The 25,964-nt window shown below is 37.8% G+C and overlaps 1 protein-coding gene across 12 annotated transcripts in view; it reads left to right on the forward strand.

Annotated features, from left to right (window-relative positions):
• Positions 1-25,964, forward strand: part of DNM3 (dynamin 3) — a 643,632-nt gene that overhangs the window by 174,223 nt on the left and 443,445 nt on the right. For all 12 annotated transcript variants that reach the window (XM_061382632.1, XM_061382633.1, XM_061382635.1 and 9 more), the window contains exons 3-4: positions 17,312-17,461; positions 19,085-19,288. In XM_061382632.1, coding sequence (XP_061238616.1) covers positions 17,312-17,461; positions 19,085-19,288 — 354 coding nt within the window. The remainder of the gene's footprint in view (positions 1-17,311; positions 17,462-19,084; positions 19,289-25,964) is intronic.

A 25,964-nucleotide genomic window follows, 5' to 3' on the forward strand; every position in this document is an offset into this window, starting at 1 on the left:
CCTAAAATTTCTTTGGTTATTTGTGGGTTTTTTTGGATTTACAGTGTTGTGTTACTTTTTGCTGTACAGCAAAGTGAATCAGTTATACCTATAAATACATCCACTCTTTTAAAAACTTTTTTCCCATATAGTTCATCACAGGGTATTGAGAAGAATTACTTGTGGTATCAAGTTGGTCCTTATCATCTATTTTATATATAGTAGTGGGTATATGTCAATCCCAATCTCCCAATTTATCCCTGCCTCCCTTTCCCCCAGTAACCATAAGATTATTTTCTTCATCTGTAATTCTTCTCTTTTGTAAATAAGTTCATTTGTACCATTTTTAAAGATTCCACATATAAGCGATATCATATATATTTCTCCTTCTCTGACTTACTTCATTCATTATGATAATCTCTAGATTCATCCATGTTGCTGCAGATGACATTACTATATTCTTTTTTTATGACTGAGTGATATTTCATTCTGTAAATGTATCACATCTTCTTTGTCCATACCTCTGTTGATGGACATTTAGGTTGCTTCCATCTTCTGGCTATTGCAAATAGTGCCACAGTGAACACTGGGTGCATGTATCTTTTAGAATCATGATTTTCCCCGGGTTTCCCTGGTGGCTCAAGTGATAAAGAATCTGCCTGCAATGCAAGAGACTCGGGTTCAATTCCTGGGTGGGGAAGACCCCCTGGAGAAGGGAATGACTACCCACTCTAGTATTCTTGCCTAGAGAATTCCATGGACAGAGAACCCTGGTGGGCTACAGTCCATGGGGTTGCAAAGAGCTGGACACAACTGAGTGACTAACACACATACACACACACCCACACACACATGAGGTACATACCCTAAAGTGGGATTGTAAGATCATGTGGTTGCTCTATTTTTAGTTTTTTAAGGAACTTCCATACTGTTCTCTATAGTGGCTGTACCAATTTACATTCCAAACAACTGTGTTGGAGGGTTCCCTTTTCTCCACACCCTCTTTAGCATTTATGGTTTGTAGATTTTTTGATGATCTTTGGTTATTCTAAAATTAAGGGCTTACTATATATGTTAAATGCTTTCATTCATTTTTTATATGTATGTGTAAATGTATATAATGTATTCTTTATGTAATATAAATTTGTTGACACTATATAACTAGTCACTGGGAGAACTTTTATGAAACTTTTATGAAAGGGGCAGACAGGGCCATGCCCTTGACCTCATAGCAACCCATGAATGAGGTACCATTTAGAGAGGAGGGAACTGGGGGTCAGGCAAGGTGAATGACTTTCCAAGGCATGAGATAATGAAATGGAGAAGCTTTAAACTCAGGTCTGGTTCCAGAGTCTTAAACACTCATGTTCTTGGCTACAGCATGACTGACTCTGCAGGAAGATTAACAAGGGGAAACCTACTTTAGCAATGATTTACATACAGATTTTGTTGTTGAAAGAGAAAGGATGCAGATACTTTGTGTGGACTCTTTGCATTTTAGTTTTATGCAGTGAGTTTTGAATATTATGCCCAAGAACTTTCATATATTCACAGTTTTTCATTTGTTCTGACTTGTGTGGCAAAAATATCTGCTCTCATAACCAAGCTATACCATACTGACTCTAACTGCTTACTGCTTGGGCCATAGTTGACAATAAATATTTTTGTATGACTCTCTACAGCACTGAAGTGATTTGTTCTAGTGAGACAGAGTTTAGAGGTGATGTACCTCTCATTTATAATAAAATTTAATATATCTGGCAGAACAGGCATTCATAGAAAAATACTTATGCTTTTAGCTAAACATGCTGTGTGTGTTTGTGTGTGTGTATATGCAAATTTGGGCTAGAGGACAAATTTTTTTTTGTTAGTAATATTGTAAAAAATGCAGTAGATAAAGTTTAAACAATTAAATTGTTTTGTAGAGATTGACAAATTGATTCTAAAATTCCTAGGAAATGCACAGGATCCAGAATAGCTAAAATAACTTTAAAATAAAACAAGTTTAGAGAATGAACACTACCTGATTTTAAGACTTGTTACAAAGCTACAATGTTGCAGATAGTATGGCATTATACAGCCCAGCAATCCTGCTGCTGGGCATACACACCGAGGAAACCAGAATTGAAAGAGACACATGTACCCCAATGTTCATTGCAGCACTGTTTACAATAGCTAGGACATGGAAGCAGCCTAGATGTCCATCAGCAGATGAATGGATAAGAAAGCCATGGTACATGTACACAAGGAAATATTACTCAGCTAATAAAAATAATGCATTTGAATCAGTTCTAATGAAGTGGATGAAACTGGAGCCTATTACACAGAGTGAAGTAAATCAGAAAGAAAAATACCAATACAATATATCAACGCATATATATGGAATTTAGAAAGATGGTAACAATGATGCTAAATGTGAGACAGTGAAAGAGACACAGATGTAAAGAACAGTCTTTTGGACTCTGTGGGAGAAGGCGAGGGTGGGATGATTTGAGAGAATAGCATTGAAACATGTATATTACCATATGTGAAATAGATCACCAGTTTAGGTTCGAAGCATGAGACAGGGTGCTCAGGGGTGGTGCATTGGGATGACCTTGAGGGATGGGATAGGGAGGGAGGTGGGAGGGAGGTTCAGGATGGAGAACACATGTACACCCATGGCTGATTCATCTCATTGTATGGCAAAAACCACTACAATATTGTAAAATAATTAGCCTCCAATTAAAATATATAAATTAATTAAGAAAAAACAATAAACACAGGAAGTAAATGCTCCACATGTCTATATTATCCACTGTGGAACTATCTCCACGGCATTTTCAGACAGTGAATACCGAATGTGAGGGGTACATGGTGTGTTGTGTGTGTTTCAACTTTCTATAGAGTATGTTACAGTAAAGGGACAATTTATATTTAATTACTTTATGAATGGAAAAAATAACAGACTTGTCATAGGAAAAAAAAAAAAGATGGCATGGCCTTGATATAAATATGGACAAATAGACCAGTGGAACAGAAGAGAGGTAAAAAAATAGACCTACAGGTCTATAAATAATTGATTTTTAATAAAAGCAGAAAGGCAATTCAATAGAGAAAAGGTAGTATTTTCAACAGTTTTGGAAAAGTGGCATATTCATATGTAAATACTGAACTTCTATTTATACCTTTCACTGTATACAAAAGTTGAGTTGACTTTGTTTCTAACAATCACCTTCAGGAATTTGTCATGAAGACATTTGAGAAGCTTACCAAATATACTAAGATATTGTTAAAATATTTTGATGGAATGGTATTGCTGACAAATTGTGTGTAGAAGCTCACACTTAGAGAAAATAAATTTTTGTCAAACTTCAAATCTTTCCAGCAACATTTAATTCGATATTTTGAGAATTTTTTAGTTGCATATTTACATATGTACACACACATTTATATACTTGTTCTTATATGATTACTACTTAAATTTTATTTATAAACTTCATTTCTGTGTTTAAGATTCTGTGGGGAAATTTTTCATTTTGCAAATACTAGATTTTCTGTTGTATTTTTTTTATAGCAATCCGATTACTTGAACTTTCATGACAAAGTCTAGTGATATCACTTTTAATTATAGATTTTTACTTGGCAAATCACCTTGCCTTTTTTCTTCTTAAAACAAGAAATAATGTTGAAACATTTGCTGTTTGTGAAATTGTACATTTAATTACTCTTTAATAATACTGTAATAACTCACTTATTTGGAAACCTCTTTTCAGTTTCTTAGCTGATTATCAGAAGGAAGCAAGAAGAGTCTTGGGCAGTCAAAATTAATATTACGAAATCTATGATCTAAAGCTCATTTTTGCAGTGTGGCCTTACTCTGGGCATTTTCCATCTCAGTGTAGACTCAGACCATACACACTAGGTTATTGGACTTCTCAGTTTAGAATTAAATATAAAGCTGCAAGGTAGAATGGGAATATGGCTTAAAAACAGATGTCAACAGTAAGAACTGACAGATATAAACCTGATGTAAAGGAAGAGACAATAAAAAAAACAAAGGAAAAAGATTTTTAACAAAATAGCCTATAGCAAAACCCTTTGAAATAACAAGAAATATTTCAATTATGTATAGAACATTGTTTAAGGATACAAGAAACTATAGGATACATACTCAGTTTCTATAAATGCCATTAGTCACTTGCTAGTATTTATTAATACCTCGCCCTTTCAAGAGGTTTTTAACACTGTTGCTTATTCTTTCCTTAAAACATACACTATCCTTTTGGTTTCCATGATGCCAAATACTCCTGGTTTTTGTTCTCTCTTTGGCCACTCTCTCTCTCTTGCTGATGCATTATCTTTTACCTGGTCTTTAAAGTTTGCATCTACCCAAGGCTCCTTTCTCTGTCATTTTGTATTCTGCCTTCGGCAATCTCTTCTATGTCTTCAGTTACAACTCCTGCACCTAGGACTCTCATATTTATAGCTCCTGGGCTAAACTCCAAACGCATATTTCTAGCTGAGCCCTTGAAACTCTACTTGGATATTTCAAAGGTATAAAATTTAGTATGTCAAAAGCCATATTTAATATCATTTTCTTCTCAATACCCACAAACCTCAAGTGTCCACTAGTGTTTATTTTTTGATTCATTCACTCATTTACTCATTTGTTATTTAATTAAAAAAATATATATATATATTGAATACCCAATAGATGCAATTCACTGTTTTAGGTACTAAGAGTGCAGCAGATAATGTTTCTGTTTTCATAGAACTTATATTCCAGTGGGTACAGACAGGTAGTAAAAAACAAAATCTTCAAGTAATGATTATGTACTGAAGAACATAAATTAGATGATGTGATGGAGTGCGACTGAGCTGCTACTTTTCTTTGTCTGATCAAGGAAGGCTGTCTAAATTAGAGATGATATTTTAGATAAGAAGTAAATGACAGGATAGAGCTATGCATGCCATGATGTGGGTGAAGGGCATACCAGAAGAGGAGGTGCTTGTAGAGAGGCCTTGGGGTAGAAACAGAGCTGGTGTGCTTGCAGAGCAGAAGAAGGCTACTGAAGCTCAACTGTTTATTTATTTTTGGTTTTGGCTGTAGCTGAGTCTTTGTTGATGGGTGTAGGCTTTCTCTAGTTGCAGCGGGTGGGGGCTATCTAGTTGCAGTGCTTCTCACTGTGGTGGCTTCTCTTGTGAAGCACAGGCTCTAGTGTGTGAGAGCTTCAGCTGTAGCAGTGTGTAGACTCAGTAGTTGCAGTTCATGTGCTCTAGAGCATGGGCTCAGAAGTTGTGGCACTCCAGCTTAGTTACTCTGCATCATGTGGGATCTTCCTGGATTGAACACGTGTCCCCTCCATTGGCAGGCAGATTCTTAACCACCGGATCACCAGGGAAGTCCTAGCAGCTCAAGGGTTTGGAGTAAAAAGGGTAGAAATAGTGTTATCAATAGAGGTAGACAGGGATCAGACTGTCTAGGACTTTGTAGGCTGGGGGAGGAGTTTGGCTATTTCTGACTTCTCTGGAAAACCAATAAAAAGTTTTAAAAAGGGAAAAGACATGATCTGACATATGTTTTAGAAAGATCTCTCTAGCTGCCATGTAGAGAATGGATTCAGTGGACCCAGAGTGGAATTAGGAAGACCAGTTGGAGGCTTTTATGGTGGTCCAGATAAGAGTTGGTGTCCGCTTAGGAGGAGGATGGCCATAGTGGAGGCAGTGAGAAGATGTTTGGGAGAAAGGTGAGCAAGGGTAAAAAAAAAAAAAAAAAAAAACACCTCTATTTTTTGATTTGGTGACCTGATTCAATGCTGGTGTCAATAATTGAGATGTGGAAGATAGGAGGAGATGGAGGGGATGTGGGTGTTAAAAGGGGAAGGCAATGTTTCAAGGAACAGGAGGAAAATCGTGTCAGATGCTGCTGAGGTTTTTGCAGTTTGTGGCCAAGTGCTTGATATGCTTTCTATTTGGTTTCATGTTTTTCATTTTTTGGACTTCCCTGGTGGGTCAGATGGAAAAGAATCTGCTTGCATTGCAAGAGACCTGGGTTTGATCCCTGGGTTGGGAAGATCCTCTGGGAGAAAGAAATGGCTACCCACGCCTATATTCTTGCCTGGAGAATTTCATGGCTAGAGGAGCTTGGTGGGCTACAGCCATGGGATCAAAAAGACTTGGACATGACTGAGCAACTAAAACATACACAATACTTAATAATCTCTCTTGGCCCTGAGGTCAGTGTAAGTGACTTTGGCTTTGTATGCTATGAAAGACTACCTCTCATTTCATGATTGAATTCTCACCTTGGTTTTTTGATTGGACCGTCTGGATCACTTGGATCTGGAATTCTGTTTTGAGCTTCTCTGCCTCAGGAGTACCAGAGCCCTGATCCTAAACCCTAGTCTCTGCAGCTGGTCTCTGAGACCTGCCTAGCACCTACCTTTAGTCTGCTACGAAATCTTGGCCCTTCTTGTTTCTACCCCATTATTCTTCACCCTCTAACTGAGACCTCTACCTTTCACCCACTACTGGACTTCCTCGGGTGAAATGTGCTTCTTTAGATTTCCTTTTTTTTTTTTTAATTACTAAAAGAAGGACACAACTGACTTCTGCTTTATATCTGGGTCTGTGTAATTCATATCTAACTTGCTTTGTTTCTTACTTAACCACAGTTCTAGGCCCCTGGCTTCAATTTGGAATGACTTGAAGGCTTGCTGGAAGCATTTTTCCAAATTGCTTAATGGTATGCAAAGAGAAGTTCTCTACAGAAGAAGGAAGAAATCTACAGGTGTTCTTTAAATATGATAGGCATCAGGGAAACAAAGATGACTCAAATGTAGCCTCTGCCTTTAAGGGACTATGTTTTTAAATGTAGTCCTACCAGGTGGTATTTACAGCCAGTGGATTCAGCTAGTTGCACTGAAAACCATTTCCTGTTTCTGTGTCCCATATACTCCATTTTCATGGGAACCCCATGCTTAAAAACATTGCTATTAAAGCATTTTAGAAACAGAACTCCAGCTAAAGTATGGACAGCCCCAGTTCTTAGAATAAAGATTGGTGAGATATGCCTGTGCTCCATAATTATTCCATTTTACTTAACCTTGATTAATTGAAACATATGCGTGTTTTTCCCCATGGAAGGGGCATATTGGAAATATTTAAATTCTTATGGTCATGCTGTGCTTTTCACAGATGATTGGAATGCTGCCCAGGCACAAACCATGTCATCCTTCCCCCAAACAATTTGTCAGCTGTTTATCCTAGCATAATTTGTTTTTCATGGTCAGCAGAAATGACAGTACTAAAATGTTTTATAGGGAAATAAAAATAGAGTGATAGCTCTGATTTTTTTTAAAAAATATCCTCTTTTTCCTCCCAAATCACTCTTTGATATAAAAGGTATCTTTCCCTTTGCTTCAAATGTAGGCTATTTTTAACACTGGGAAAACAGGAAAGATTTTAAAAACTAGAATCTTATTCTTTGAAACTGAAAACATACTGTGAATTTCAGGAAGATAGGTTATACTGACACACAATAGAATTTCATGGATTCATGATTAGGACATAGGCTGTATGCACATAACCTTCATCCTTTATAGGAGCAAGAAATTTAATCACTGTCCATTCAGGCTGAATTTGGGCTGAAGCCTGGAATTGTTTGAGAAAGAGATCATTCCGTGTGCCCGATTACTAAGCATTTAGAATGAAAGCAACGCTGAGAACATGCCAAGAGAGCTTGTGCCATTGGAAATTACCTTTCTATGAGACAATTTATCTCAGGACCATAAGATGAGATTTGTTAGAACTTTAGACATATTAACTTTTGATAGTATGAAAGTCTCAGAAGATACATATTTACCAGTTCTTTAAAAGTCTAGCTGTTGATTGGCTAGTGTAGACTGTTCTGTAGAGTTTGGCTTGGGTGTTAGAATTTCCTTCATCTCATGTGAACATTCTTCTTTAGAGGTGAATATAGTAAATGATTCATTGCTCTTGTGAAAATCCTTTCCAAGATTTTCATTTATAATTGTGCTTTAGACAGCAGGGAAGTAAAACTGTGACCTTTAAATTCTGCATTGCTTATCAAGATTTATTTAGGACTTGTATGATGATAAGCTGAATGATGATCCTCTTCAATAGCAATTACGGGCAATTGTTCAAAAACATACAAGCCACCTCTGCTGACCACCTATTTATAGTCTGCTTGCTAGAGGGCTGGGATTCCATGATAAGACTGGCTTACCTTGTTGCTGTTAAGACCCAGCTTATGACAGTATAATGCTATAGCTGTGAATTGTGAATTGTAGTTATGATTGCTGTGTTTTACTAATAAGAAAGTAGGATATGTGGTCTGACAATTATCACTGTACTATTAGAGATGAGGGGGACATAGACCTGTGAGTCTCTGGACCTGGGTAGAGGATGGACTACAGGTAGCTCCCATCTGACAATTTAGGTTAGGTTTTCCCTGAGTTGTCCATCCTATTGGTTGAATTATTTCCCAGGAAGCTCTTTAAGACCCATAGGAATAGGAATTTTGTGGTTTCTGCCCCTTTTGTCTTTCTGATATGCTGGACATGCCTGAATCCCAGTGATGGACGTAGTTGAGACCCAAGTTGACATTCCTGCTAGGGTTACTATTAGGTCAGTTAGGATCACTGTGTATGTGTGTGGTATACTGTGGTAAAAATAATAGTATTTGTAGGGTTTAACCAGTGAGAATACATACAGAAATGGTTTTTAAAGGTGTAAAATGACTCAACAAAATGATAAATCCCCACTCTCACCTGTTGAATTTCACATACTCCCACCACCATCAATTCTACCTGTTTGTATCATCCACCAATACTCATTATTCTGTTTCCTTTTGATTCCTATGGGATGAACTAGCATGTTCCTTTCTAGTGCTTCCTATCCCCTCTTCCTTAAGACATAGCTTTAGCACTTGTCCCTTCTTCTGCATCATCAGCTTTCCCTCAAGGCTGGATTAATAGCATCAGCCTGCTGCTGCTGCTGCTGCTGTCGCTTCAGTCGTGTCCGACTCTGTGCGACCCCATAGACGGCAGCCCACCAGGCTCCCCCGTCCCTGGGATTCTCCAGGCAAGAACACTGGAGTAGGTTGCCATTTCCTTCTCCAATGCATGAAAGTGAAAAGTGAAAGTGAAGTTGCTCAGTCGTGTCCTACTCTTAGTGACCCCATGGACTGCAGCCTACCAGGCTCCTCCACCCATGGGATTTTCCAGGAAAAAGTACTGGAGTGGGGTGCCATTGCCTTCTCCGAGCATCAGCCTAGGAACATGCTATTAGTTTACCCACTTTTATAAAACTTTCCCTTCATAACCCTCTCCAGATGCCCTTTGACTTTTTTCCTCTCCTTTACAACACAACTTCTTAAACAATTTGTCCACAACCAGTCTCTACTTCCTCTCCTCCAAGTCATTCTAAAATCTATTCCAATCAGATTATCACCCAACCCACTCCATTCCAACAGTCCTTTTCAACATCCTGAAGGACCCTCAAATTGCCTGATTTTATGATTTGTTCTTGGTTCTCATCTTACCTGACATGTTGACAGTATTTGATGGAGTGAAAGGTCTCTTTTCATGAAATACTTTCTTTTTGTGGCTTTGGGTCACCTCTCTCTCAGGGTTTTCCTTTTTTTTTTTTTTAATCCCACATCATGTTGACCACTCGTGCTTATTCTCCATTTCCTGATCTCTAAATATTGCAACATACAGGGTCCACTGCTCTGATCTGTTCCTTGTCTGTCTCTCATTTAGTGACCTAGCGATCTTATGCACTTGCCTAACTTTTAATTCCAAATACATATATCTATATCTATCTTGGACTTATCTAGCTTAGACTTCTCCTTAGATAAAAGATTCACATATCCAGCCCCAGGGCATTTTTGTGCTGAATAAAAGAAGCCACCATTTCCTCAAGCCCTTGACTGCCATCTTCTGGAAAAATTTCAGGATAGATACACGCTTATCAGATGAGACAATGAAAATTGTGTGTCTTTCAGCTGCATGGTTCCCAACCATTGGTGGTGGTTCTGTTTGTCCACATGGGTGATGTTTAGCAGGCATCACAAGCTTAGTAGGTCCCCAACTGAAGTTTTAAATTTTATTTTATTAGATTATAGTTGATTAACAATATTGTGTTAGTTTCAGGTGTTCAGCAAAGTGATCTGGTTAAACATATACATATATTCATTCTTTTTTAAGATTCTTTTCTGATATAGGTTATCACAGAATGCTGAGTAGAGTTCCCTGTGCTATATAGTAGATTTTTATTGATTATATATCTTATATATAGTAATATATAGTGGTATGTGTATGTTCATCCCAAGTTTCTGACTTATTCCTTAGCCCCCCAACTCCCATATTTCCCCTTTGGTAATCCTAAGTTTGTTTTCAATATCTATGGGTCTGTTTTTGTTTCATAGATAAGTTCATTTGTATCTTTTTAAAAGTTAGATTCCACATATGAGCAATATATGATATTTGTTTTTCTCTGACTTACTTCACTTAGTATAATAATCTCTAGGTCTATCTATGTTGCTGCAAATGGCATTATTTCTTTCTTTTTATGGCTGAGTAATATTCCATTGTATATATGTACCACATTTTTTTATCCATTCCTCTGTTGATGGGCATTTACGTTACTTTCATGTCTCAGTTATTGTAAACAGTGCTGCTATGAACATTAGGGACATGTATCTTTTCAAATTATGTTTTGTTTTTTTTCTTTTTTTCTGGATATATGTCCCAGGAGTAGGATTTCTGGATCATATGGCAACTATTTTTAGGTTTTTTTTTAAGGCATCTCCATACTGTTCTTCTCCATAGTGGCTACACCAATTTACAATCCCACCAACAGTGTAGAAGGGTTCTTTTTCTCCACACCCTGTCCATCTTTTTATTGTTTGTAGATTTTTGATGATGACCATTCTGACTGGTGATGGACAGGAAAGTGGTGTGCTGCAGTCCATGGGGTCGCAAAGAGTTGGACATGACTGAGCGACTGAACTGACTGATTCTGACTGGTGTGAGGAGACACCTCATTGTAGTTTTGATTTGCATTTCTCTGATAATTAGTGATGTTGAGCATGTTTTCATGTGCTTTTTGACCATCTTAATATCTTCATTGGAGAAATGTCTGTGAAAATCTTCCCATTTTTTGATTGAGTTGCCAAACTGAATTCTTGATTCCTAACCCCATCTTCCATACATCTTCCTTTCTTTCAGTCTTTCTATTTCAAAATTCTTCCAATTGCTGAGGTCAACCTCCTTAAAGTTATTCTTAACTTCTTTCTTTCTCTCATACCCCTCATTTAATCCATCTGCAAATCCTTTTGGTTTTTCCTTCAAAATTCATTAGAATATAACCACTTCTCAGCATTCCCACTGCTCCCACCCAGGTCTCACCCCCAGGTGAGATAATAATCCCACCTTTATTATTCTAATAGCCAGCTACTTCTCTTATGCCTCATTGTCTGTTCTCAACTCAGCAGTACAGTTCTTTATTTAAAACCTAGGTCACATCATGTTTCCCTTCTATCCAAAACGCTTCAAGTGCTTTCACATTCATTTAGAGTAAAATCAAAGTCCTTAAAATGGCCCACAGGTCCTACATCGTCTGGGTCTGTACAATAGCTCTGACCTCATCTGCTGCCTCTCCCCCATGCTTTGTGCTCCAGGCACGTTGGCCTCCTTGCTTTTCCTCCGATATGCCAAGTGTAGTCTGCATCAGTCAGTCTACTGGGATCCTGTTATGTAAAGCATGGCTTCTTGAGTCTTTGCTCAAATGTCACTTTATCATATCAGAGAAGTATTCCTTGATTGCACATAACAAAGCAACCTCCTCCAGTGTTTAACATTCCCCTTATTCAGTTTTCTCCATAGCACTTATCTGGCACACACACATTGTTTACTGTTTTATTTCACTAGAATTTAAGCTTCATGAGGCTAGAGACTTTTTTTTTCAGTTTACTATATGCCAGCTTTCTAAAATAGTGCCTGAGAAGGTGTAGGAGTTCAATAAATATTGGTTAAATAAATAAACAAATATTGACATTCCTAAATCTCTTTGTGGGACCCTATACCTAACAAGCGGAGAAGGTGATGGCACCCCACTCCAGTACTCTTGCCTGGAAAATCCCATGGACGGAAGAGCCTGGTAGGCTGCAGTCCAGGGGGTCGCTAAGAGTCGGACACGACTGAGCGACTTCCCTTTCACTTTTCACTTTCATGCATTGGAGAAGGAAATGGCAACCCACTCCAGTGTTCCTGCCTGGAGAATCCCAGGGACGGGGGAGCCTGGTGGGCTGCCATCTATGGGGTCGCACAGAGTCGGACACGACTGAAGTGACTTAGCAGCAGCATACCTAACCAGAGACAGAGGTTGGAGTTCCTGTATCTGAATTCCAAGATAAAAGCATTTTCAGAAGTCCAGGAGTAAATTTAAATCTAATTTGAAAATTGCATTAATTTTACAACTTTCTGAAAGGGTCTTAGTTTCCTAAAGAGAAAGCAAATAGGCGCCATCTAGTGGCCACAAGTGTGTTGAGCGTCCCTCGTGGCTCAGCCGGGAACACATTTCTGTTACTTGAATTATTGATTAGCAATGAAATTGAAAATGTAGCCCTTGATCCAGAAGCTTCTTTTAGAAAAAAATTATATTAACATAATAATTATGATAGGCAGAAGTTCTCAAATTTGAATTTTCCACAGGCTATGTTGAACTGAATAGTTCTGTCTCCTTGCTATGAGAAAGTACCGTTCTGTTTCTTCTAAATTATTTATGACTCACTTTTGCTTATTAAGCTTTGTTTTTCAGAATCTGGCATTTATTGTTCCTCTTTACTTTTCTTATTGTTTTATCTTCTACTCATCCTTAAACTTTTACATTGGTACTGGCCTAGCCGCTGAATGAGTAAATCAAGTCTCTGCTGCTACTGCTAACTGCTGTTGCTGCTAAGTTGCTTCAGTCGTGTCCGACCCTGTGTGACCCCATAGATGGCAGCCCACCAGGCTCCACCGTCCCTGGGATTCTCCAGGCAAGAACACTGGAGTGGGTTGCCATTTCCTTCTCCAAAATAAAGTTTCTACTTCTAAGAATTTATAATCTTATAAAAACAGCACTTATGAGGGTAAACATGTAAAAGAAGATGCCAAATGATGTGGTGATCTCTTCAGGCCAGACCTCTGAAGCCTGCTGAAGCTTAATTGTTGTGTATACTTTCACTGTTGAGGCATAAACCACATCTTGTAGTTGTCTCCCTATTGGCCTTGCAATGTAGTGGGTGAAAGTTAAATATTTATGGTGGTAATGGTAGAAAGACTACCAATAACTGTCTCAGCTGAGCCCAAGATATCTGGGCCCAAGATACTTTAGCCTTAGTCTACATTTGGTGGAGCATTTTTTTCAGCTGGCTGTTAGAGAAATTAAACTATTTGTTAAGACTTGTTACCTTGTAAAATTATAACATTTTTAGGTCTACTAGTATCAGTTCCCTTTTCTTTTGAGTTGTGTTGCTTATCATTTACTCTATATCTTTGGAAGCAGATAGAGAAAGGGATAGTACAATAGTTTTAAGATGCTACTGAAATTTTAAAAAATAACCAATTTTCTCTTATATAGTTATTTTAGAGTTTTTCCTTCTGCCTACATATAGTGATTTATTTTTTTTTAGATTGCAGATAAATAGTTTCTTTGTAATATTGTCTTTTTTCTTGAGAAAAATATCTTTTAATTGCAGAAATGGATGTGGTATTTTGAATAGTATATTTTAAAGCTAAAATATTTCATATATTATTTCCTTTTAAAGGGTAAAACAAACATCGTTTCTAAATCTTCTTGCTTTCTGAAGCTGTATTTACATAATTTAGCATATGTTGTTGCTCGTTCACTAGGTCACTTCTGACTCTTTGTGACCCCATGGACTGCAGCACGCCAGGATTCCCTGTTCTTCACTATCTCCTTGAGTTTGCTCTAACTCACATCATTGAGTTGGTGATGCCATCCAACCATCTCATCCTTGGTCACTACCTTTTTGTTTTGTCCTCAGTCTTTCCCAGTGAGTCAGCTCTTTGCATCAGGTGGCCAAAGTATTGGAGCTTTAGCATAAGCATCTGTCCTTCCAGTGAATATTCAGGGTTGATTTCCTTTAGAATTGACTGGTTTGATCTGCTTGCAGTCCAAAGGACTCTCAAGAGTCTTTTCCAGCACCACAATTCAAAAGGATTGATTCTTTGGCGCTCAGCCTTCTTTATGGTTCAAGTCTCACATCTGTACATGACTTCTGGAAAAAGCATAGCTTGGACTATAAGAATCTTTGTTGGAAAAATGATGTCTCTGCTTTTTAATATCCTAATCTCTAGGTTTGTCATAGCTTTTCTTCCAAAGAGCAGGCATCTTTTAATTTCATGCCCCACCATCTGCAGTGATTTTGGAGCCCAAGAATATAAAATATGTCACTGTTTCCATTTTTCTCCCTTCTATTCGCCATGACATAATGGAACCGGATGCCATGATCTTCATTTTTTGAATGTTGAGTTTTAATCCAGCTTTTTCACTCTCTTCTTTCACCCTTACCAAGAGGCTCTTTAGTTTCTCTTCTTCTGTCATTGGAGTGGTATCATCTGCATGTCTTAGGTTGTTGATATTTCTTCCAGCAATCTTGATTACAGTTTGTGAGTCATCTAGCCGGCATTTCACATGATGTACTCTGCATAGAAGTTAAATAAGCAGGGTGACAATACACAGCCTTGATGTACTCCATTCCCAATTTTGAACCATTCAATTGTTTCTCGTGAAGTTCTAACTGTTGCTTCTTGACCTGCATACAGATTTCTCAGGACACAGGTAAGGGGATCTGGTATTCCCATGTCTTTAAGAAATTTTCCAGTTGTGATTTACACAAAGGCTTTAGCATAGTCAATGAAGCAGAGTATATGTTTTTCTGAAATTTTCCTTGCTTTCTCTGTGATCCAGCAAATGTTGCCAATTTGATCTCTGGTTCCTCTGCCTTTTCTAAATCCAGCTTGTACATCTGAAAGTTTTCGCTTCACATGCTGCTGAAGCCTAGGTTGAAGGATTTTGAGCGTTACTTTGCTAGCATGTGAAATGAGTGCAATTGTACAGTGGTTTGAACATTCTTTGGCATTGCCCTTCTTTGGGAATGGAATGAAAACTGACCTTTTCCACTCCTGTGGCCACTGCTGAGTTTTCCAAATTTGCTAACATATTGAATGCAGCACTTTCACAGCATCATCTTTTAGGATTTGAAATAGCTCAGCTGGAATTCCATCACCTCTACTAGCTTTGTTTGTAGTAATGTTTCCTAAGGTCCACTTGACTTCATACTCCAAGATGTCTGGCTCTAGGTGAGTGACCACACCAGCATGGTTTTCCAGGTAATTAAGACCCTTCTTGTATATTCTTCTGTATAGTTCTATATAGAAGAACTTCTTGCCACCTCTTCTTAGTCTCTTCTGCTTCTGTTAGGTCCTTACTGTTTCTGTCCTTTATCATCCCTATCCTTACATGAAATATTCCCTTGATAGCTCCCAACTTTCTTGAAGAGATCTCTAGTTTTTCCCATTCTATTGTTTTCTTTTCTTTTCTTTTTTAACATTGTTCACTTAGGAAGGCTTCCTTATCTCTCCTTGCTATTCTCGGGGACTCTGCATTCATTTGGGTATATCTTTCTCATTCTCTCTTGTCTTTCACTTCTCTTCTCAGCCATTTCTAAGGCCTCCTCAGACAATCATTTTGCCTCCTTGCATTTCTTTTTCTTGGGGATGGTTTTGGTCACCACCTCCTTTACAATGTTATGAATCTTAGTCCATAGTTCTTCAGGCATTCTGTCTACCAGATCTAATCCCTTGAATCTATTTGTCCCGTCCACTGTATAATCATAAGGGATTTGATTTAGGTCATACCTGAATGGCCTAGTAGTTTTCACCATTTTCTTAAAATTAAGCCTGAACTTTGCAATAAGGAGTGCATGATTGGAGTCACAGTCAGCTCCAGGTCTTGTTTTTGCTGACTGTATAGAGCTTCTTCGTCTTTGGCTGCAAAGAACATAATCCATCTGATTTCGGTATTGACCATCTGGTGATGTCCATGTTAAGAGTTGTCTCCTGTGTTGTTGGAGAGGGTGTTTGCTAGGACCAGTGTGTTTTCTTGACAAAATTCTATTAGCCTTTGCCCTGCTTAATTTTATATTCCAAAGCCAAACTTGCCTTTTTACTCCAGGTATATCTTGACTTCCTACTTTTGCATTCCAATCCCTTGTGATGAAAAGGACATCTTTTTTTTTTTTTTTTTTTTTTGGTGCTAGTTCTAGAAGGTCTTGTAGGAGATCTTCATAAAATCGACTTCAGCTTCTTTGGCATTAGCGGTTGGGGCATAGACTTGGATTACTGTGATGCTGAATGGTTTGCCTTGGAAACAAACCAAGATCATTCTGTTGTTTTTGAGACTGCACTCAAGTACTGCATTTCAGACTCTTTTGTTGACTATAAGGGCTGCTCCATTTCTCCTAAGAGATTCTTTCCCACAGTAGTAGATATAATGGTGAAAGTACAAGTGAAGTCACTCAGTTGTGTCCAACTCTTTGTGACCCCATGGACTATAGTCCACCAAGCTCCTCTGTCCATGGAATTTTCCAGGCAAGAGTACTGGAGTGGGTTGCCATTTCCTTCTCCAGGGGATCTTCCCAACCCAGGGATCGAACCCAGGTCTCCCGCACTGCAGGCAGACGCTTTACTGTCTGAGCCACCAGGGAAGCCCAGATATAATGGTAATCTGAATTAAATTCGCTGATTTCCATCCATTTTAGTTCACTGATTTCTAAGATGTCAGTGTTCACTCTTGCCACCTCCTCTTTACTATTACTTGATTCATGGACCTAACATTCCAGGTTTAGCATCCATCATGTTAAAGTGGTGATATTCAGAAAGGACATGCTAATAGGATTAGTAAGTAGGCTTTTTGTATATCCCAGCTCTAACTTCTTTGAGAATTGGTTGCTGTTATTTGTTATATCATTTGGAGGGCCAAAATTCTCTTTATTTAATAGGCTTTGCAGTTTAAAGACTGCTTTTAATAGTTAATTGCTAATCTGAAAATTAGCAATTCTGCACCATTAGCATTTGTACTGTGTTTAACATTTCTCAAGTGTTAACTGTGCTTTTTAGTTACCTCCATGTTCTCTCATTATGATGGCTGAAGAGGCAATATTGGATACTTTGACTTGTAATTAAAGAAGCATCGTTTCCTTATAATTACTGCAAGAGTACCTGAATTTTAGGTTGTATTAATTTGTCTTTTATAGAATATGCTGAATTTCTACACTGCAAAGGAAAAAAATTTACAGATTTTGATGAAGTTCGCCATGAGATTGAAGCTGAAACAGATCGAGTAACTGGAATGAATAAAGGCATTTCCTCCATACCTATTAATTTACGAGTCTATTCCCCACATGGTAAGTAAAATAACAAAATTCCAAATTCTTGTCCTCAAAAATTTTTACTATGTATGTTAATTAACATACATTATTTATGTAAAATGAATTTTTTATTTTATTTTATTTTATTTTTAAACTTTACATAATTGTTTTTTTTCTCTCAAAAAATCTTGGTGTGTAAGATTGTGCTTAGGTACTTCAGTAAATGATATAATCCAAACAGCTCATAGAATTATTTATGGGAGTCAGGAGGAGATAATTTGTAAAAGAGAATTGAGTACATTATTTTACAAAGTTTTGTTTATGTATATTTTAAACTTTTAGAATTCTAAAGAAGAATGCATGAAAACTTATATTTTTAGTATCTTCAGCTTTTGCAAAAATCTTAGAGGTGCTTGGTACTATGGTTGAGTTTTCTTTAATGAATATTCTTTCAGTCCTATATATTCTTATTTATTCTCTTCCTGAGGAATCAACTGTGATTTTTTCTCCCCAGACTGTCAAGAAAAACTTATAAATTAGATAACCAATTCTTGGTGGGTAATACAGAATAAACAGCCTCCAGAATGACTAAGATTTTGGTGGGACAGATTTTCATCTCTAATCTTCTCCCCAGTTCTGTTGCTTTTAAATTGGACCATGAAATGCTCAATTACAACTTCCCAAGAGGATTTGGGGAGAAGGAAATGGCAACCCACTCCAGTGTTCTTGCCTGGAGAATCCCAGGGACGGGGGAGCCTGGTGGGCTGCCGTCTACGGGGTTGCACGTAGTTGGACACGACTGAAGCGACTTAGCAGCAGCAGCAGCAGCAAGAGGACTTGGAGCTTTTGTGTATAGAGAGAACAATAGCCAGGTCAGGGCTGGAGTCACTGACTTAGTAGTTTCCTGGTAAGTAGCACCAGAATGGTGCTCCATGAGTCTGGCTGTAGAGGCTGCACACTAACTTCATGACTAACTGCTTTCCAATAAGCTAAGCGACTTGTTGCTGTTGTTTAGTCGCTAAGTTGAGTCTGACCCTTTATGACCCCATAGACTGTAGCCCACCAGACTCCTCTGTCCATGGGATTTTTAGACAAGAATACTGGAGTGAGTTGCCATGTCCTTCTCCAGGGAATCTTCCCCACCCAGGGTTTGAACCCATGTCTCCTGCATTGGCAGGCATGTTCCTTACCACTCAGCCACCTGGGAAGCCCAGGCTAAGTGGCTAACACTTTGTTAATAATGCATAATGCTTTTAAAAGGAAGGACAAACCTTACTCTGAGCATTTTTACACCATTTTAAGGGAAGTACAAGATAGACAATATATTCTCTTATTGTTCCGTGTTTGAATTATAGGCCCCTAGTTACAAACATGGCAATTCTCTGAGAAAGCTATTAGGTATGCAAACCAGCGCTTCTTAAATTATGTTAAAATGATCATTTGACCTAGCACAATCATATCATAAAAATAGAGAAAATTTGCAAGGCCAGTTTGAATTCTATCCTGTTTTATTCTATGCACATGAGTTGGAACCCTTCAGATACACATTATATAACGCTCAGCTTGTTTCATTTCTAGGAAAATAACACATGATTCTGCCTTGTTGATATCTTTCAGCATTGACGGTTACATGTAAGACATTTTTTTCCCTTTCCACAGTGTTAAATTTAACCCTGATTGACCTGCCCGGAATTACTAAAGTGCCCGTGGGAGATCAGCCTCCAGATATTGAGTACCAGATCAGAGAAATGATTATGCAGTTCATCACACGGGAGAACTGTCTGATTCTGGCTGTTACCCCAGCCAACACTGATCTTGCAAACTCAGATGCGTTGAAGCTAGCGAAAGAAGTTGATCCTCAAGGTGAGTGTGTGGCTCATTAGATGAAAGGGAATTAGTTTCAAATGTCAAGAGTTTGGGTATGTTTCAAGATAATACAAAATCTCATGACTTGATTTCATTATCAGTTAAATTGTTGTTATTTAGTTGCTAAGTTGTGTCCAACTCTTTTGCAACCCCATGTACTATAGCCTGCCAGGCTCATCTGTCCATGGGATTCTTCAGGCAAGAATACTGGAGTGGGTTGCCATTTCCTTCTCTAGGGGATCTTCCTGACCCAGGGATTCAATTCACATCTCCTACTTTGCAGTAGAATTCTTTACCATTGATCCCTTTTCAGTTCAGTTCAGTTCAGTCTCTCAGTCGTGTCCGACTCTGCGACCCCATGAATCGCAGCATGCCAGGCCTCCCTGTCTATCATCAACTCCCAGAGTCTTTACATTAGCCATTATTAATGTTGTTAGCTCTTTTGTATTTAAGATGCTAAAAGAAAAATAACTGGGGAATATAGTCTAAACCTATATACCTGAGACTGGAGCTTGAAACAAAGCGGGTGGAAGTTCCAGGTGGCTATGGGGAACATCACTGGGACTCCTCTTTCAGCATTAGTGGCTTGGGAGAGCCAGAATATGGATTGGGGCTGGAATCTAGTTATAAAAATGATACTAAAACACCTGTCTCATAAGCATTCTTGTCCCGAAGAGACAAGATCAGGCTATCTGATGGAACAGAGATAGCACTTCCATCCGTGGAGTCTAGAGAGTGCAGCACAGTCATATCCTTGAGAAGTCAACACTTACTTCAGCTGAAACTTCATCAGTTCAGTTGCTCAGTGGTGTCTGACTCTTTGCGACCCCATGAACCACAGCACGCCAGGCCTCCTGGTACATCACCAACTCCCAGAGTCCACCCAAACACATGTCCATTGAGTTGGTGATGCCATCCAACCATCTCATCCTCTGTCGTCCCCTTCTCCTCTTGCCCCCAATCCCTCCCAGCATCAGGGTCTTTTCCAGTGAGTCAACTCTTCTCATAAGATGGCCAAAGTATTGGAGTTTCAGCTTTAGCATCAGTCCTTCTAATGAACACCCAGGACTGATCTCCTTTAGGATGGACTGGTTGGATCTCCTTGCAGTCCAAGGGACTCTCAAGAGTCTTCTCCAACACCACAGTTCAAAAGCATCAATTCTTTGGCACTCAGCTTTCTTTATATGCCAACTCTCACATCCATACATGACCACTGGAAAAACCATAGCCTTGACTAGATGAACCTTTGTTGACGAAGTAATGTCTCTGCTTTTGAATATGCTATCTAGGTTGGCCATAACTTTCCTTCCAAGGAGTAGGCGTCTTTTAATTTCATGGCTGCAGTCACCATCTTCAGTGATTTTGGAGCCCCCAGAATAAAGTCAGCCACTGTTCCCATTGTTTCCCCATCTATTTGCCATGAAGTGATGGGACCAGATGCCATGATCTTCGTTTTCTGAATGTTGAGCTTTAAGCCAACTTTTTCACTCTCCTCTTTCACTTTCATCAAGAGGCTCTTTAGTTCCTCTACACTTTCTACCATAAGGGTGGTGTCATCTGCGTACCTGAGGTTATTGATATTTCTCCCAGCAATCTTGATTCCAGCTTGTGCTTCATCCAGCCCAGCATTTCTCATGATGTACTCTGCATATAAGTTAAATAAACAGGGTGACAATATACAGCCTTGATGTACTCCTTTTCCTATTTGGAACCAGTCTGTTGTTCCATGTCCAGTTCTAACTGTTGCTTCCTGACCTGCATACAGGCTTCTGAAGAGGCAGGTCAGGTGGTCTGGTATTCCCATCTCTTTCAGAATTTCCCAGTTTATTGTGATCCACACAGTCAAAGGCTTTGGCATAGTCAATAAAGCAGAAATGGATGTTTTTCTGGAACTCGCTTGCTTTTTCCATGATCCAGCAGATGTTGGAAATTTGATCTCTGGTTCCTCTGCCTTTTCTAAAACCAGCTTGAACATCTAGAAGTTCACGGTTCATGTATTGCTGAAGCCTGGCTTGGAGAATTTTGAGCATTACTTTACTAGCATGTGAGATGAGTGCAGTTGTGTGGTAGTTTGAGCATTTTTTGGCATTGCCTTTCTTTGGGATTGGAATGAAAACTGACCTTTTCCAGTCCTGTGGCCACTGCTGAGTTCTCCAAATTTGCTGGCATATTGAGTGCAGCACTTTCATAGCATCATCTTTCAGGATTTGAAATACTTCAACTGGAATTCCATCACCTCCACTAGCTTTGTTTGTAGTGAAGCTTCATGGAGGAGTGCAAATGATATCCCCAGTCTATCTGCCACAAATATATATCCAGAAAGTTAAATGAGGCCTCTTTTTCTGTTACAGACCTGGCTTATTTTACAAGCTTATTTGTATTAAATACTGCTTAGAAATTGCCATATGAATATTCATGAATTTATCCCAAATGAACCTGATTTCTTACAGCTCATTTTAACTCCTGCTTTTAAAGATAGCCCATCTTTACCCCAGTTTTTTATATACTGTAAACAGTAGTCCTAAGAACAGATTTTTTAAAGTTTGCAGATAATTGACAGATAACTTTGCAGAGAATTGATAATTTTGCAGGAATAGAGAAAATATTCAGTGCCATGGTATTCTACTTCCTTGTCTACTTTTGCATAGTGATGGCTAAAGAGAAAAAATTCATTGCCTGAAAGCTCTTAAGTACACTTCTTGGCTTAGTTACTAGAAATTCCTTGCTAACCTCAGGGTTTATTATTTGTTTTTGTGTCCTAGTTTCAATGCTGAAACTCCTGAACATTGTTGTACTTGAGAGCCCTCAGGTTTGCATGGTTATTAGGTCTCCACCAGAGACCCACTTTTATGTGCTGCTATCCTGAGGCTTTGGCTGGTCCTGGACATTACTGAAGCTCCAAAGGAAGAGGGTGAATTCTTGCCCACAGCAATAGTGTTCATATTTGTAGTAAAATAATCAAAAGAGAAAAGAAGATGCTGTAGGACTCAATGCAACTTGAGTTTAGAATATGAGATATAGAGACATAATATATTGGGGTTGACAAATACATTTATTTACCCTCTCTGTCTTCCCAACTTCATCCCACTGTGATTAGAGAACATACTTTGTGTCATTTTTGTCCCTTTACATTTATTCAGACTTATTTTATGACCTAACATATGGTCTACCCTGAAGAATGTTCCATGTGTATTTGAGAAGAATGTATTTTTTTTCCTGCTGTTGAGTGTTCTCTTGATGTTTTCTAGGTGTATTGGTTTATAATGCCATTCAAATATTATTTCCTTCTTGTTCCTCTGTCTTGTTCTTCTATTATTGAAAATGAGAGTTTGAAGCCTCTCATTTTCAGATAAATTGTCTGTTTCTCCCTTCAAGTGTGTTGAATTTTGCTTTATATATTTTAAGACTGTTGTTGGGTGTATTTGTACTCATTATATCTTTTTGATGGATTGACCTTTTGATCATTATATAATGTTCTCTGTTTTCTCTAGTAACAATTTTGTCTTAAATTCTATTTTGTTTGATTTTAGTGTAGGCACTTCAACTCTTTTGGTACCTGTTAGCGACTTTACTTTCACTTTTCACTTTCATGCATTGGAAAAGGAAATGGCAACCCATTCCAGTGTTCTTGCCTGGAGAATCCCAGGGACGGGGGAGCCTGGTGGGCTGCCGTCTGTGGGGTCACACAGAGTCAGACATGACTGAAGTGACTTAGCAGCAGCAGCAGGAGCCTGGTATAACTATTTCCATCCTTAAATTTCAACCTATTTGTGTCTTTTAATATAAAATGTATGTTTTGTAAATAGCATATTGTTGGTTCAATTGTTAAAAAGCCTATTCAACTGTATCTTCCTTTTGATTGGAGTGTTAGTCCATTTCCATGTAATTACTGATAGAATTTATGGCTGTTGTTTTACTATCTTATGTATATATTATATATTTTTTGTTTTTATATTTCTTTATTATTGCCTTGTTCTTTTTTGTTAAAAATGTGTTTTCTAAAGTATTATTTTAATTACTGTGTCATTTATTTGAGTATTTTAAAGTTATTTTCTTAGTGATTGCTATGGGATTATAATTGATCTCTTAATTTAGAACAATCTAGTTTAGGTCAACACGAGCTTAATTCCAATAGTATACAAAATTTTTGCTTCATAGAGCTCCATTCCGTCCCTCTCCTTTGTGTTGTTATTATTACACAATTTATCTTTATACATCATGTGCCTATCAACACAGATATAATTATTGCTTTTGTAGTTTTCTTTTAAATCAGTTAGGAGAAAAAAAGTTACAGACAAACACAAATACATTATATTTTCTTTTACATTTATTTATGTACATTTGTCCCTTGATATCTATGGGGAATTGGTTCCAATACATATGTGAATCAAGTCCCTCATATAAAATGGCACGATATTTGCTTGTAGAATATACACATCCTCCCGTATACTTTAAATCGTCTCTTGATTACTTATAATACCTAATGCAATGTGATTGCTATGTAAATAGTTGCTGGTATGTGACAAATTCAAGTTTTGCTTTTGGCAGCTTTATGGAATTTTCTTTGAATATTTTTGATCCATGGTTTGGTGAATCATGGGTATAGAAGCAGTGAATACGGAGGGTCAACTGTAGTTACTTTTACCAACGTTCTTTATTGCTTTGTGTGGATTTTTTTTTAATGGATTGACTATTTATTTATGTATTTATTTAGGCTGCACTGTGTGGCTTGTGGGATCTTAGTTCCCTGACCAGGGATCCTACCTGTGCCCTCTGCAATAAAAATGCGGACTCTTTACTGGACTACCAGTATTCCTCCTTTGTGTGGATTTGCATTGCTGTCTGGTGTCTTTTCATTTCAGCCTGAAAGACTTCAGTTAGTATTTCTTGTAGGGTAAATTTGCTAGTGAGGGGTTCTTTTGGTTTTTGTATGTCTTGGAATCTCTTAATTTCTCCTTAATTTTGAAGGAGAATTCTTAGTTCACGGTCTTTATTTCACCACTTTGAGCATGCCATCTTACTGCCTTTTGACCTCTATAATTTTCTGATGAGAAATCAGCTGTTCATCTCATTGAAGATCCTTTGAATCTTTTCTCTCTTGTTGCTTTTAAGATTTTCTCTTTGTCTTTTGCATGTTTGATTATGGTGTTTATAGGAATGAATCTCTTTGCTTTTTTATCTTGCTGGGAGTTTGTTGAACTTTTTGAATGTGTAGTTTAGTTTTCATCAAATTTTGGGCATTTTCAGCCATTATTTCTTTAACTATTCTTTCTTCTCATTTCTTTTCTTTCTGAAATTTCCACTAAATGTATGTTCACAGGCTTGATTTACTCCTTTATTTTCTTCTTTTTTTCTATCTAATCCTCAGATGAGAGGAACAGTTTCAACTGACTGGTCTGAAGGTTCTTTTTTCTGCTTGCTCACATCTGCTGTTGAATATTTCTGGGAAATGTTTTTATTCCTATTATTTTAATTTCCACCTCCAGACTTTATTTTTTAAAACTAATCTCTATATTGATATTTGGTGAAATATCATTCTCTTACTTTTTTAGTTATTTATATATGACTTCCTTTAGTTCTTAAAAAAAATATTTAAAATACCTGATTTAAAATCTTTGTCTAGTAAGGTTGATGTCTGGACTTCCTCAGAGACAGTTTCTATTGAATATTTTTCTGTGTATGAGGCATACTTTCTTCATACATCTTATAATGTTTTGTTGAAAATGGAATATTTTAAGTAGTATAATGTGGCACCACTCAAAATCAGATTCCTCTCCTCCTCCAATGTTTGTTTTTGTTGTTGGTTGTTGTTGCTATTTGCTTAGTAATTTTCCTGAGCTAATTCTGTAAAGTCTGTATTTTTTGTTGTTTGTGGTCATTAAAAAGTCTACTCAATTTTCTCATTGGTCAACTAATTATTGGACAGAAATTTTTTTAAATGCTCAGAGCCAGGAAGTCTCCCAGCATTTGCTGAAGAATTTGACGTACATTTTGGAATGTGCCTTCAGTGTGCAGGCAGTTCACAGCTGTGCCTTAGTTTTCAATTTCTGCTTGTGTAGACCCTTAAGGTTAGCTAGAGATGAGAGTTTAGGGCTTTCTGAGATGTTTCCTGAGAATGTATGTAACCCCAGGCATGGCCTGCTAGATTCTAGATTATACAAAATTCAAAGGCCTTAATGGCCATCTCGTTCCCCAGATTTTCCTTTAAAGTTTTTTGGTCATCATCTTTTTTTTTTTTTTTGCCCCAACTCTTACTGCTGCCTGAGGCAGCTGTTATGTTAAACAATTGCCACTTACTGTTTTCCACAGGCTTTCTGGGGGAAAAGGCTATTTTTACTGAGGAAACTCTGAGCCAGGTAAAATAAAGAAAAGCCCTATAAATGAGTATTTTAATTACTAGACAAGTTAAATAATTATACTTCTCTGAAAGTGGTACTTCTGATGTATTCCAACCCTGTTCTCATCCTTCCAGTAGCTTCAGGATGCTAGTTTTTTCCACTATAATTGTGGGATTTTGGTCTTTAAGTTTACTGCAGAGCTAAGGAGAGGAGAATGGGAATAGGGAAAGTTGAAACATCACAAATCTTTCTGTTTTTCCTGAGATCCAGAGATTTTATTGAATAAATGCCCCTCACTTTGTTGTAAGCTTTTGATTAATTTTGAGACTTCTGAA

The sequence above is a fragment of the Bos javanicus genome, chromosome 16, assembly GCF_032452875.1.
Source record: "Bos javanicus breed banteng chromosome 16, ARS-OSU_banteng_1.0, whole genome shotgun sequence".
NCBI lineage: Eukaryota > Metazoa > Chordata > Mammalia > Artiodactyla > Bovidae > Bos > Bos javanicus.